The sequence below is a fragment of the Petaurus breviceps genome, unplaced genomic scaffold (assembly GCF_028583685.1).
Source record: "Petaurus breviceps papuanus isolate PSGF00001 unplaced genomic scaffold, PetGlider_PUasm1.0 90617, whole genome shotgun sequence".
NCBI classification, from domain to species: Eukaryota; Metazoa; Chordata; class Mammalia; order Diprotodontia; family Petauridae; genus Petaurus; species Petaurus breviceps.
The window spans coordinates 5388829-5403906 of NW_027187287.1; the positions used below are offsets into that span (position 1 = coordinate 5388829).

A 15078-nucleotide genomic window follows, 5' to 3' on the forward strand; every position below is an offset into this window, starting at 1 on the left:
TAGAAGGGATCTTAGATGCCATCCAGTCCAACCCCTTTATTTTATAGATGAGGAAACAGCCCCAAGAAATGAAATGACTTGCCTAATTCGGGGGAGTAACTGCCCAATGTCTTAGGCCAACAGGCTATATGCCATGTACCTGCAATAATTCTTATATTATTTTAACTGGAGACTGGTTTATTATATTGCACTTATCAAAATAAACAATGTTGAGAAATATATATCATGGCACTTTTAACTTCCACAAAAAGAGTAGCTTCACTTCTATGCATTTCTTATTCAAATGCAATGAAATTATTCACCTGTATAATGAGCCAATGGCAATTAATCTGATGAAGCTGATAGACTGCACACAAATTGGTTGATTCAAATTTGACTTTGTTTGCACATACCATATTAAATAATCATTACATTGCTATTTAGTCAGTTAAAGTGAATTCAAAGAGTAATTAATACCAGCTAGACTTTAAATTTTTGAGGGAGAGGGAGAGAGAGATCATTTTATCCTCACAATCCAGTTAGAAAGGTGTTATTGTCCCCATTTTTACATATAAGGAAACTGAGGCAGATACAAGTTAAGTGACATGCCCAAGGTCACACAGGTAGTAAATGCCCAAGGCTGAATTTGAACTTGGGTCTTTTTGACTCCAGGTCCAGTGCTCATTCCACCTAAATGGTGATGTCTTCTACAGAAAAAGGCAACAAGTTAAGAAGAGCCATGGGTTTTGGGTAAAAGAAAATGAGGTGTGTCTTAGACATGTTGACTCTGCTGTAACTCTGAGACGTTCAGTTAGAAATAACTGAAAGTCATTTGGTGATTAAGAACTGGAACTCAGGAGAGGTAGAGGTTGAATGTGTAGATCTGGCAATCATCTGCATAAAGGTCATCACTGAAATTGTAGGAGCTGATGAGCTCACCATGGGAGATGCATCTATTTTGTGCAACCTGTCTCCCTGGGCTGGATTGTAAACTCCTCAAAGGCAGAGGCTGGTTCACTCCTCTTTGGATTCTCAGCACTTCACACTGTACCTGGCACACAGGTTGGGTGATTCTCCTACCTCTGACTATTCCTGCCCACTGCTTTACCTGTAACAGCACTGTCTGTTACACTGGATAGGGCTATTCATTTGGGGTAGGGAGAAGCAATGCAGGGGCCAAAAGGAATGTAGTAAAGGGAAGACTATTCTCTTCCTGTCAGTATCCTCCCACTCCACTCCAGGAATGAGATGGGATTTCTTAACCCAGTCAAACTGCAGACAAAGAAGGGTCCTGGGGACAGGACACCCAGGGCAGAGATCAGATTGTTCCTGATCTCTAAAATGTGGTGGGAGTTCTACTAGGTTCCAGGGCCTGAGTAGACTTTGCATTTTGGTTCTGGCTGGAATCTAAGGTGCATAAGAGATAGGAACAACTGCCTAAATGCCTTATTATCCACCTACTCCCTCACCACCCCCCCCCCCCCAAAGCTAAGGAAATAGGGCTGCCCTCCTATCTGAAGTGATCTGGAAGTCCCTTCCTCTATCATTGCTGAGCATGTCTCAACTGGGCAGATCCAGAGACACTGCTGGTCAGGGATTTGGGGGCAGGAATAGTGAAGGGACATGGGGTATTAGCAGGGGGCATTAGCAACTGATTATTTTTTTCTCCCTGTGTTCCAAGGCTAGGAACTAAACAGCACAAGCTTAACACTGCCATAACTTCACAGAGCTCAGCTGGAAGAGGGGATCAGAGGAGTTCAAAGGTGAGGTTGGGGATTCATGTTCTCTGCTCTGCTGTGGATTATGGGAGGTCACTAGTTAAAAACCTAATCCCATAGAGCACCTGAAGTAGAAAAGGAAGTGAAAGATAAATCCAATAGGAAGAGATCAGGCTAAGGCTCTTATGGTCTAGGAAGTTGCTCAGGGATTGCCCTTGGAGGTTTGCAAGGCTCAGAAGACAAGGACAGTCTTAGGGGGCCTGGAAGGATGTTAGATAAATTAATTGGGCAGGGAGAGGCAAACTTGGTGAGTCTTATACACGTAGAGTGGTTTCATTATCTGAATTATATAAAGATTGGGAGGAAAAATTGATTTGGCAAAATGCAGTACATCACCTTGAGGGCCCCTCAGGTTTTGGGACATTTCTGACCTTTACATTTATGTAAAGTATTTTTCAAACCTAAAATTATATTCAAATATTAACTATTATGATTACTTATGGTATCCCAGGAAGAGAAGGAAGGAGGAAGGAGAGAGTTAGAGGGAAGAAAGGAAAAGGAAAGGAGAAATAGAGAAGGGTGGAGGGGCAAGTGAGGAGAGAGAAACAAAAGATGGTGGAAGGAGAAAAGGAAAAATGGAGAAGAGGGGATAGTGGGGAAAGCACAGAGCAGAGAAAGGGAGGATACAACCAAGAGAAAGGCAGAATATCACTGCAGTTGTTTTGAAAGACATGATGCCAGGCAGGATGAGAAGCTACAATGTGAGACTTGACCTGAATCCAAGTCACAAGGAGGCACTTGCCTCCAGTGGGGCAGGATTTCCCTAGACAAAGAAGCCCCCTGAAGCCTAAGGAAAGACTTTATAAGGGAAAGCCCAATTCCTCTTATTCTGTCCTGTTCATCAGGTGGAAGCTTTAGGGCCATCTGTGAGACTACACACTTCTAATCATGTAACAGATATGCTTTTCATGACCATTTTTCCAGTTGCCAAGTAGGGGTGTGAAAGCAACACTACATGTTCAATATGGAAGAAGACATAGTACTCTTGGAGAAAGGTTCAAACTTCCCTTCAAAATTACACTTTTTCCATCCCAATCTTCCACACCCTGCAATCTGATAAAGAGGCTTCACAAAGAATAGTTGAGAAATCTAGGGAAAAGGAGAAAGTGGCATTTCCTAAACACAAAATTTCCCTTCTTCATTTTCTCCTATTTCTTCCCACTTCTTCAGTCCACTGGAAAGTCTATTTTTAAAGACAACAGAATAGCTCACTTCCCATTACTAAACTTCATCTAAAATGGAAAAGAAATGACAAGATGAACACTGGAAGGGGAATTAAAACCCCAGATCCCACACCTATTCTATGTGGCGTCTCCGACAAGTCTGACTACCTGGTTCTCAGTTTCCCCATCTGTTAAATGAAGCTCATAAACCATTCATTTCCAGGGAGGTTAGAATGAAGAATCAAAGACAAAAATTTAATAAAACACTCACAAACTTCTTGATATAGAAGAGTTGTTCATTAAGAGTAAATCTGGGATGTGAAGTTAGAAAGAATATGGGAGAAACAGAACAGTTTTAGCTCTTCAGGGAGCAGGATGTATAGGCAAATCCCATTGCACAAAACAAAAGCTCTGTAGCTCCAGGCTGGCAGGCACTGTTGATTCTGGGGATCAGAACTCCTCACTCTCCTAGGCAGTCAACATGAAGAATGGTAGGCTGCTTAGCACAGGCACCAGCTGCTGGCAATGTTACTCAAAGGGAGTTTTCCCTTTTTCTCTGGCTGTCTTACCAGCTTCCACATCCCACTTTCACACTCTTCATTTGGGTGATTTCTTCTAGTCTGCCTCTTGGGGTGACAAAACAACCCCAAGAGCTATTTCAGACACCAGGGAAGGTCATTAGTTTTTGTGCTTATCTCGTCTAGGAAAGCACTGGGCAAAACTACAAAAGCAAAGCCAGGTTTGTGCTGTGGAAATGAGTTCTGAAGCCAGAACTCTGGGATTGTGTGATCGGCCAGAAAGAGCAAGGTAGGGAAAACAGAATAGAAAAGAGAATACATGTGGTCATGAATGAAGAAAACAAGGGGTTATATTGGGCCTAATATTCTAAGTAGAACAGGAACTGTTCCATCCATTGTCCAGGGCAGCCAAGCCTGTCTGCCTCTCAAATGCCTAAAAACCCATTCCCAGGTAGCAAAGACACTTTATTCACTGAGCAGATTGCTGGCAGGTGCAGCTCCTTCTGTGTGTTTCCCACCCACCCACGGCACCCTCTTTCAGTCTGTTAGAGCCAGCAAGAGCTGGTGATTAGGTAACTCTCTCCTCCTCTCCCCCTATGTGTTTATGAGATGCCAGAGATTGGTCAGACTTGGGGAATGGATTGGGACTGGTGCATGATGTGTTAAAGAGCTGGGCAAAAGAAAGACATGGGTCATCCATTCTATGAGGTAACAATGGGAAGATAGGAGTTGGGTCATTTTTTTTTTTAATGTGAATTTCTTCTTTTAAAAGTGAGTCCCATTTCTTGTCTCTAAATGAAAAAAAAAAGCCTCACAAGTTTTCCAGAGAGAGACTGGCTCTCTGCCTTCTTGAAATCTGTCTTCTGCTGAACACATGGACTTTGTGTTCCTAAGGCTGCGTGACCACAGGCATGATGGTGTTAGTGTAGTGTTGTAGCCTGGACCTGATTCAGTCCAGGCTGGGGCTTCCAGTTCAGAATTAAAATGAAATTAGTAGATTGCAGTTATCCAACAGTTAATAAATAGTTTTAAAAGGGGGTTTATATTTGGCTATCATAGAGAAAGGATTTAGTTGGGTGCTGCTCCCCTATCCCCACCCCAGTGTTGGCGTTGTGTATTCAGACCACCAGGAAGTGACAATGGTTTTCAAGCCTCAGTTCCTTGGTCAATCAAGTCTCAAGGGTCATTTCAACACCTTTTAAGGAGAAACTAGCCTACCTTCCATGGTAAATATTGCTGCTACTGCAAGTGATTGCCTGTGTTATATCTTGTGAGGCATGGCTATTTTAAAGGCCCTGCGCCAAGTCGTGTCGGTGCCTGGTGAGCACAGGGACCATACACACTGCCTTGTGCAGAGGGTCTTTCCATCATGGTTGGCTAAGTTCAACTGTGGTTTTTCAAGGTTCTGAAATCACACAAAGCACTAAGTTCTTGTAAGACTTTTCCTGGGAGCCAGGTTTTGGTCCTATACAACTGCCTTTTCCTTCAGTCATATCTGTCAGAGAGAGATGTTCAGAGTTTTCACAGTGTACACGACAGTTCTACTCTCCTTTCATACTTGGTTCACAATGATAGGGTCTCAGAGGCCTGTCCCTAAGTCAAACAGCTATGAATGATATCCTGGGCTGGGATTTTCAGGAGGTCTTTCCTCTTCTGTAGACTCTTCTAAGCCTCTTGTAGGAGATAAAGTTGGGGTCCGCTTCTCCCTCAGCCTCTCATGACCCCTGAAAAGAAGAGCCAGAAAAGAATACAAGAACATTTGAGAGTAATCCCTAGTCAAAATACTGAGGCATCCAGGGAGTCATTTTCAATCTGCTTATGGAAAGTGAAATGAACTTGGGTGTTTCGGTCATTACCAGGCCAGCCAACAACTAGATATCACTGACAACCCCTACTCAGCACTGAGACCATGTCAGGCAGCACCAGTGCAAGACTAGACTGAGAAGTGAGGGGCATGTAGCATGGACACAACATGGGGTAGCAAAGTCACAGAACCAGAGTTGAAGGGAACCTCAGAGGTCATCTGGTCTTATTCTTCCATGAACAGGAATCTCCCCCTACAATATCCCCCAACAAATGATCATTCAGCCTTTGTCACTATTTCTTTTTTTAATTAAATTTTATGTTTATTTTTAGTTTACACCATTCATTACCACAAGATTTTGAGTTAAAATTTTCTCCCCATCTTTCCTCTACCCACCACCCCAAAACAGTGATCCTACTGAATAACTCCTCCCTCAAATCTGCTCTCTCCCATATCCTCCCCCATTTCCCCTCCGACTTTCAAGTAGGGCAAGATGGATCTCTATGCCCCGGTGCCTGTATATCTTATTTCCCAGTTGCATGTAAAAAAAAATTAATATGTATATTTTTAAACATTTGATTTTAAAACTTTGAATTCCAGATTCTTTCGCTTCCTCCCTTGTCACCCACCCTTACTTGGAAGTTAAGCAATTCAAGATAGGTTGTACATGTGTAGCTATGCAAAACATTTCCATAGTGGATATATTGTGAACAACTGACTATATTTCCCCCCATCCTATGCCGCCTCCCACTTATTCTATTCTCTGCTTTGACCCTGTCCCTTTTCAAAAGCATGTGCTTCCAACTTCCCTCCCCCACAACCTGCCCTCCCCTCCATCATCCCCCCTCTCATCCCCTTCCCTCCTACTCTCCTGTAGGGTGAGATACCCTATTAAGTGTGTATGTCATTCCCTCTCTAAGCCAAATTCAATGAGTAAGGTTGATTCATTCCCTTTTGCCTTTCTGTTCTTCCCCTCCATTGTAACAGTTTTCCCTTGCCTCTTCTATATGGGACAATTTACCCCATTCTGAATCTCATCTCCCCATCTCCTCTCATTATATTCCTCTCTCACCTCTCAATTTCACCTTTTAAGTGTCATTGCTTCCTATTCAATTGGTCCTGTGCCCTCTGTCTATGTATACCTGTACACATATATAAACACGCTCACATATATATTCATAAACCCATATACCCTCCTATATAGACATATATATGTATGTACACACACACACATTTGTATTACCTTCAACTATTCTCATACCGAGAAAAGTTTCATAAGTTACAATTATCGTTTTTCCATGTAGGATAGGAATGTAAATAGTTCAACTTTGATAAGTTCCTTATGATGTCTTTTCCCTGTTTACTTTCTCATGCTTCTCTTACTTCTTATATCTAAATGTCAAATTTTCTATTTAACTCTGGTTTTTTCATCATGAATACTTGAAAGTCCTCTATTCCATTGAATGACCATATTTCCCCATGAAACATGATACTCAGTGTTGATGGGTGATTCTTGGTTTTAATCCCAGCTTCTTTGACCTCCAGAATATCATATTCCAAGCCCTTTGATCCCTCAGTGTAGAAGCTGCCAGATCCTGTGTTATCCTGATTGTGTTTCCACAGTATTCAAATTGTTTCTTCCTGGCTGCTTGTGATATTTTCTCTTTGATCTGGGAACTCCGAAACCTGGCTATAATATTCCTAAGAGTTTTCTTTTTGGGATCTTTTTCAGGAGGTGAGCAATAGATTCTTTCAACCTCTATTTTTCCCTCTGGTTCTAAAACATCAGGGCAATTTTCCTTGAGAATTTCTTGAAGGATGATTTCTAGGTTCTCTTTTTGATCATGGCTTTCAGGTAGTCCAATAATTTTTAGATTCTCTCTCCTGAATCTATTTTCCAGGTCGGTGATTTTTCCAATGAGATATTTCACATTGCCTTCTATTTTTTCATTTGTTTGGATCTGATTAATAGTATCTTGATTTCTCATAAAGTCACTAGCTTCCATTTGCTCCAATCTAGTTCTGAAGGAGTTATTCTCTTCAGTGAGCTTTTGAGATTCTTTTTCCATCTGGCAAATTTGGCTTTTTAAGGCATTCTTCTCCTCATTGCCTTTTTCAGCCTCTTTTGCCATTTGATCTAGTCAAGGTGTTATTTTCTTCAGTCAGGTTGTTGACTCTCTTTTCATGATTTTCTTGCATGATTCTCATTTCTCTTCACAATTTTTCCTCCACTTCTCTTATTTGGTTTTCAAAATCCTTCTTAAGCTCCTCTATGGCCTGTAACCAATTCATATTTTCCTTTGAAGTTTTTGGTGCAAGAGTTCTGACTTTACTGTCTTCCTCCTGTTCCATGCTTTGATCCTTTTTGTCCCCCAAAAAAGGAGTTCAAAGTTGGATTGCCCTGCTTGCTTTGCTTGCTCATGTTGCCACACCACTACTTTTTGAAGCAGTTCATTCTACTGTTTTGATTATAATTGCTAGGAAACTTTTTCTTACATGGGACTGAAATCTGCCTCTGAAACTTTCTGTTAGTAAATCTGTTAGTAATTAGTAAAATTACTAATTCTAGTTGTTCTTCAGTCACGTCCAATTCTACATAACCAGGATTTTCTTGGCAAAGATACTAGAGTGATTTGCCATTTCCTCTTCCAGTGTGTACCCATTTTACAGATGAGAAATTGAGACAAACGGGGTTAAGTGATTTGCCCAGGGTCACATAGCTAGTAAGTGTCTGAGGCTGGATTTGAACTCAGATCTTCCTGACTGCAAACCCAGTGCTTTATTCACGGTACCACCTAGCTGCCCTAGTTAGTAGTTAGTCATAGTAAAATAATTAGTAAATTAGTTAGCAAATTGCTGTTAGTTCTGCTAGGGTCATGAAGAGTTGGATATGACTGAAAAATGACTAAAACAACAACAAATACCAAAGAAAACTGCCCTGATATCCTAGAACCAGAGGTTAAAATAAGCATTGAAAAAAATCTACCATTCACCTCCTAAAAGAGATCCCAAAATGAAAACTCCAAGGAACATAAGAGTCAAATTCCAGAACTCCCAGGTCAAGAAAAAAAATATTGCTAGCAGCCAGAAAGGGGAAAAAAAGTATATATCATGGAGGCACAGTCAAAATGACACAGGATTTAGCAGCTTCTACATTAAAGGATCAGAGGGCATGGGATATGACATTCCAGAAGGCAAAGGGGCTAGGTTAATAACCAAAAATTATAACCCAGTGAAACTGAGCATAATTCTTCAGGATAAAAAAATGAAAATTTAATGAGATAGAAGAGTTTCAAGCATTCCTGAGGAAAGGACCATAGCTGAATAAAAAATTTGATCTTCAAATACAAGACTCAAGAAAAGCATAAAAAGGTAAAAAGGAAAGAGAAAACATAAGGGATTCAATAAAACTAAACTGTTTACTTCCCTACATGGGAGGGAAGATGATACTTGTAACTCTTAAGAGCAGTATCACTATTTATAGTAGTTAGAAGGGGTATACATAGAGGATGCAAGTATAAGGTGACTTTGACAGGATGATATATTTCCCTTCTCCAAAAAGTTATGGAGGGAGAAAGAGGACTGCATTGGGAGCAGAAGGAAGGAAGAAGTAGAATGGGGTAAATTATCTCACAGGAAGAGGCACAAAAGATCTATTCCAGTGGAGGGGAATGGGAGTGGTGGTGCAGTGGGCATCATTTGAACATTATTCTCATCAGAATTGGCTTAAAGAGGTAGTAACATACACAACCAGTTGGGTATAGAAATCTATCTTACCCTATAGGGAAGTAGGAGGGGAGGGAGTTAAGAAAGGGGGAAGACTGACAGAAGGGAGGGAAGACTGAAGGAAGCAGTGGTCAGAAGCAAAACACAGGTAAGGAGGGAAAGGGTGAAAAAAGAGAAAGAAGGATAAACAGGAAGAAAAATAGGATGGAGGAAAATACACAGTGAGTAATCATAACTGTGAATGTGAATGGGTAAACTCACCCATAAAATGGAAGTGAATAGCAGAGTAGATAAAAAACCAGAATCCTACAATATATATATATATATATATTTTGTAAGAAACATACTTGAAGCAGAGGGACACACACAAAGTAAAGGTTAAGATGCTGGAGCAAAATCTATTATGCTTCAGATGAAATAAAAATAGCAGGGGTAGCAATTATGACCTCAGACAAAGCAAAAGCAAAAATAAATCTAATGAAAAGAGGTAAGGAAAGAAACCATATCTTGTAAAAGGTACAATAGACAATGAAGTAATATCAATACTAAACATATGCACCAAGTGGTATAGTATCCAAATTCTTAAAGAATTAGGTAAGTGAATTACAGGAGTAAAGAGACAGTAAAACTATATTAGTGGGAGACCTCAACTTTTCCCTCTCAGAACTAGATAAATCTAACCACAAAATAAACATGAAAGAAGTTAAGGAAGTGAAGAGAATGTTAGAAAAGTTAGATAGAATAGACCTCTGGAGAAAACTGAACGGAGAGAAAAGAATATACATTTTTCTTGGTGGCACATCATATCTACACAAAAGCTGACCATGTATTATGGCGTAAAAACCTCACAATCAAATGTAGGAAGGCAGAAAAATTAAATGCTTCCTTTTCAGATCATAATGCAATAAAAATTACCTTCGATAAAGTGCATTGGAAAGATAGATTTAAAATTAAGTGGAAATTAAATAATTCAATCCTAAAGAATGAGGGGCTAAAACACCTGACCGTGTAACCTTGAGCAAGTTACTTAACCCCAGTTGCTTAGGGGCGGCCAGGTGGCTCAGCAAGCAAGAGCACTGGCTCCAGTGTCGGGATGACCTGGGGATCAAATCCGGGCTCAGATACTTACCACCACACCCAGAAATAACTGGCCATGTAACCTTGAGCAAGTTACTTAACCCCAATTGCTTAAAAAAAAAAATGAGGGGCTAAAAAAACAAATCACAGAAACAACCAATAATTTCATTAAAGGGAATGATAACAATGGACAACATGCTAAAGTTTGTGGGATGAAGCCAAAGAAAGCGCACATCAATGAATTGGGCATGTAACTAAAAAAAACTTAGAAAATTAAAAATCCTCAATTAAACACCAAATTGGTAATCCTAAAAATCAAAGGAAAGATTAATAAAACTGAAAGGAATAATAAAACTATCACGGTAATAAATAAAACTAGGAGCTGATTTTACAGGGGGAAAAAAACCATTAAGATAGATAAACCAATGGTTAATTTTATTAAAAAGAAAAGAAAGCCAAATTACCAGTATCAAAAATGAAAAGGGTGAATTCACCACCAATGAAGAAGAAATTAAGGAATTATTTTGCTCAATTATATGCCAATATATCTGACAATCTAAAGCAAAATAGATGAATATTTACAAAAATAGACATTGTCCAGGTTAACAGAAGAGGAAATAGAATACTTAAATAATTCCATCTTAGAAAAAGAAATCGAACAAGCCATCAATGAACTCCCTAAAAAAAACCCAGGGCCAGATGGGTTCACAAGTAAATTCTACCAAACATTTAAAGAACAATTTATTCCAATACTCTATACACTATTTGGAAGAATAGGTGAAGGAATCCTATCATATTCTTTTTATAACACACAAGCAAGGTGCTGATATCTAAACCAGGAAGAGCTAAAATAGAGAAAGAAAACTATAGACCAATTTCCTTAATGAATATTGATGCAAAAAAATTTAAATAAAATACTAGTAAAGAGATTGTAGAAATATATCACTTTGACCAGGTAGGATTTATATCAGGAATTGGGGGGCTGGTTTAATATTAGAGAAACTATCAGCATAACTGATCATAATAAAATCATATGATTATCTCAATAGATGCAGAAAAAGCTTTTGACAAAATACAGCACCCACTCCTATAAAAAACGCTAGAGAGCATAGGAATAAATGGAGCTTTCCTTAAAATGATAAGTGCTATCTATCTAAAACCATCAGCAAGCATTATCTATAATGGGAATAAGCTAGAAGCCTTACTAGTGAGATCAAGGGTGAAGCAAGTATGCCTATTATCAGCACTATTATTCAATATTGTACTAGAAATGTTAGCTATAGCAGTAAGAGAAGAAAAAGAAACTAAAGGAATTAGAATAGGCAATGAGGAAACAAAGCTTTGCTGATACTATGACAGTATACTTAGAGGATCTTAGAGAATCAACCAAAAAAAAAATTACTTGAAATAATGAACTTCAGTAAAGTTGCAGGATATAAAGTAAACCTACATAAATCATCATCATTCATATATATTACCAACAAGGACCAGCCTGCAAAAAGATACAAAGAGAAATTCCATTTAAAATAACTGCAGACAATATAAAATATTTGAGAATCTACCTGCAAAGACAAATCCAGCAACTATATGAACAAAATTACAAAACACTTTTCACACAACTAAAGTTAGATTTAAATGGAAGTGGAAAAATACCAGTTGCTCATGGGTAGGCTCACTGGCTTAGCAATCACAGCTGCCAGTTGTTTCAGCTCTTTGGGATAGTTTGTCTTGTAAAATGAACTCATCAAGGAGCAACTAGGTGTTCTCTTACTATTTTCCATCTTACCTTTGGTTTCAACTCTCTATTAGTCATTTTTGCTCTGTCCTTTCAAACCTAAAGATTTATTCTCCTTGTCAGGAACAGAAAAATCAGGAGAAAAATAAGAGGTGAGAAGTTCAGCCTTCTCTCTTGTCCATTATCATCATCTCATCCAACCACAGCAACGATTTTATCACAGTCATTTGGACACAACCCTCTTCTCTTCTCTGAAGATACTCAATGTCCCAAAGGGTTAAGTCTTACTTTTATAAGTATTATGTCTGGCACCTAGAACTATAAAATGCAATCATTTTAACTTAAAATTTCTGTTCTTTTCAGGACCTGAAAATACCTGTCTTAGGAATTATTTAGCAGAGAAAATTAAATGCAAGATAGGAGGTAGCAGGACTTTGGACTAAATTATGTAGGGAAATGAGTAAATCTCCTTTGCCTAGCAATCTTTACACAGAGAAGAGAAAGAGGGTTTAGTCTTCTTAAAGACAGGGGGACAGACTAGACAAGCTTCTGATCTGAGAAATTCTGTTTTTTTTGTCTTATACAAAGTCACATATCAGGTTGGTGGAAGTGTTAGCAATGGAAGGAGGCATTATGGCATTGTGAAAAGAGCACTGAATTTGAGTTAAAGGACTTTATCCACTTCTCCAATCTCTATCACATACTACCTGTATGCGCTAGGACAAGTCACTTAACCTTTCCAAGTCTCAATTTCCTCACCTGTAAAATGAAGGAGCTGGACCAGATAACCATTAAGGTCCCTTCATAGGCCTATGAATTCAGTGGGCCTGACTGCCACTGTGGAGGTCTACTAAGTTGCTCACTCTCTCCTTGGCAACTACAGTAACATTTGCATTCTCACAATGGAGCTAGGTAATCTGTTGTTGCATGGCCCATTCTAAATCCCATGCTATTGGTCTAGTCTCCCTCTTGTACTACTCACGCTGAACCTCAGCTTTCCATGGAGAAAAGTGGGGCAAAGCAAACCTATAAAAATATTACTTTATGGGCACTAAAGAGCCTGGCTGGCTCTTTAACCACATAACATGACAAGCACAGCCATTTCCCTTTGTGGGGAGAGGAGTAGGAGGGATCTAGGCATATATTCCCATTCATATCGTATACCTACCTCTCTTGCCCTGCTTCTTGTGAGTTGGCAAGCTCAATAGTCCTCCGGATATATTCTCGGGATCGCATGTCTGCCTGCAATACATAGTTAAATTGAAGAAGAGTAAAGAAGAGGTGGAACTAGCTGAAATTCTGAATTCTTTCCTAGGGCAGGTCTTTCCCTAACCCTGATACACAAGAATAAAAGATTATCATGTTGACTCATTTTATGTTTGATGATGATTAAGTAAAGTAAGACAGTATGTGTATGATGTGTAAAGTAAGACAATATAGTATGATGTGTTACTAGATGAGCTAGAAAAACTTAGTTTTCCCCAACATTCATTTATTCATCCATTATCCATTCATTCAATGAATACTCTAAGAGGGCTCATCTTCAGGTGCTGACTACTAAGCTGAGGTAAAAAACAAGGAAGAGTCAATAGACAAAATGATTTTTTATTTTTCACAGACATTACATACTTATGTGTAAACACGTAGTACTCATAGCTTCTGAAAATATAAAGTTAGCAATATTTTTGTTCATGCTTTTGAAATCAAGCATCTTAAAGATATCCTTAAATTCACCCTTGTAAAGAATGTTGTTGTTGGGAGCAGATATGTGGTGCAGTGAATAGAGTCAGGAGGACCTGAGTTCAAATGCGGTCTCGGACACTTATATGTGTGTGTGTGTGTGTGTGTGTGTGTGTGTGTGTAGGCACATATGATATACATGCAGTGTAGGCAGAAGGTAAACCTTAGAGGAAAAGGCTCCATCAGCTAGGGGGGGTCAGGAGGTAAGGGGTTCAATTCTAGGAAAGTTTTGCAGAAGCTAACATCTGAACTCAGACTGGAAAGAAGCAAGGGAAGCTAAGAGGTGAAAGTGATGAGGGAGAGCATTCCAGGTGTGGAGGAGAACCAGTGCAAAGGGAGACTAACAATTTGGGGAATCAGCAAAGTTCTGTTGAAAGAGATGCTATTAGAGGGAGCAGCTAGGTGGCACAGCGAATAGAGCACCGCCCCTGGAGTCAGGAGGACCTGAGTTCAAACCCAACTTCAGACACTTAACACTTATTAGCTGTGTGACCTTGGGCAAGTCACTTAACCCTAATTGCCCTACCTTCCCCCCTCCAAAAAAGCACACACACACACACACACACACAAGATGCTACTTGAGCCAAGTCTTGAAAAGAGGCATTCAAAGAAGTAGAAGTGAGAAGAGAGAATATTATAGGCATCTGCAAAGGCACAGAGATGGAAGATGGAATGTTACACAAAAGGAACAAGGAGTCTAGTTTGGTAGAGTATAGAGTATGGGAAGAGAAGTGATATATAATCAACTAGGAAAGATCTGTAGCCAGACGTCAAGTTAAGAAATTTGTATTTTAACCTAAAATCAGTGGGGAACTACTAAAGCTTCCTAAGCAGAACAGTAACACAGTCAGACCTATACTAAATACTGATTTGACAATCTTGAAACACTGAGCAACTTAAAACATTGACCAACCACTATTTGAAAGGACCAGTGATAAAGCATGTTACCCACTGACTGACACAGAGATGATGAACTCAAAATGAAGAATCAGACATCCATTTCTGGACATGGCCAATTCAGGAATCTGTTTTGCTTGACTGTACATATTACAAATTATTGTTTCTTTTTCAATGGGGGTGAGAGGAAATGGGAGGGAGAAAAAAATAAATCCTTGTTTTTTTAAAAAAGGAATATCAAACTGGCAGCTATATGGAGGATGGGCTATAGGAGAGAAAGATTGGATTCAGAGGTACAGTTAAAAGGCTGAGATAATTTGAAGGACAGATTTGGAGACAGAGGAGAAGGAATTTACAATGGATGCCCTCAATGTTTTCAGTTAAGCAGGAGGTGATATCCTTTGCTGAGAGGCCTTTCACAATCTAGTCCTAACTCTACAGTATACACACTACATGCCTCTACATTCTTGATACTCCAAGCCAAAGTGGACTGTCTCTTGAACATGCCTTAAGCTCTCATGCCTCCATGTCTTTGGTCATGTTATTCTCCATACCTAAAATGCCCTCCTTTCACCTTCCTTGTTTAAATTCCAACCCATCCAACCCAACTGAAATGGTAGTGAAGAACATGTGGGAGTATAGGCAGGAACGCAGGTGGTCT

The 15078-nt window shown here is 39.5% G+C and overlaps 1 protein-coding gene across 2 annotated transcripts in view; it reads right to left on the minus strand.

The window, feature by feature from the left end:
* The window catches only part of ENDOV (endonuclease V), a 95101-nt gene that overhangs the window by 38951 nt on the left and 41072 nt on the right, over positions 1-15078 (minus strand). Inside the window, exons 6-7 of one of the 2 annotated variants that reach the window (XM_069064111.1) lie at positions 12949-13022; positions 3153-5162 (exon numbers count right to left, since the gene is read on the minus strand). In XM_069064111.1, the coding sequence (XP_068920212.1) occupies positions 5045-5162; positions 12949-13022 (192 nt within the window). In that variant the 3' untranslated portion in view covers positions 3153-5044. Of the gene's footprint in view, positions 1-3152; positions 5163-12948; positions 13023-15078 lie in introns of those variants that run through there. The other variant, XM_069064110.1, reaches the window with a different exon arrangement.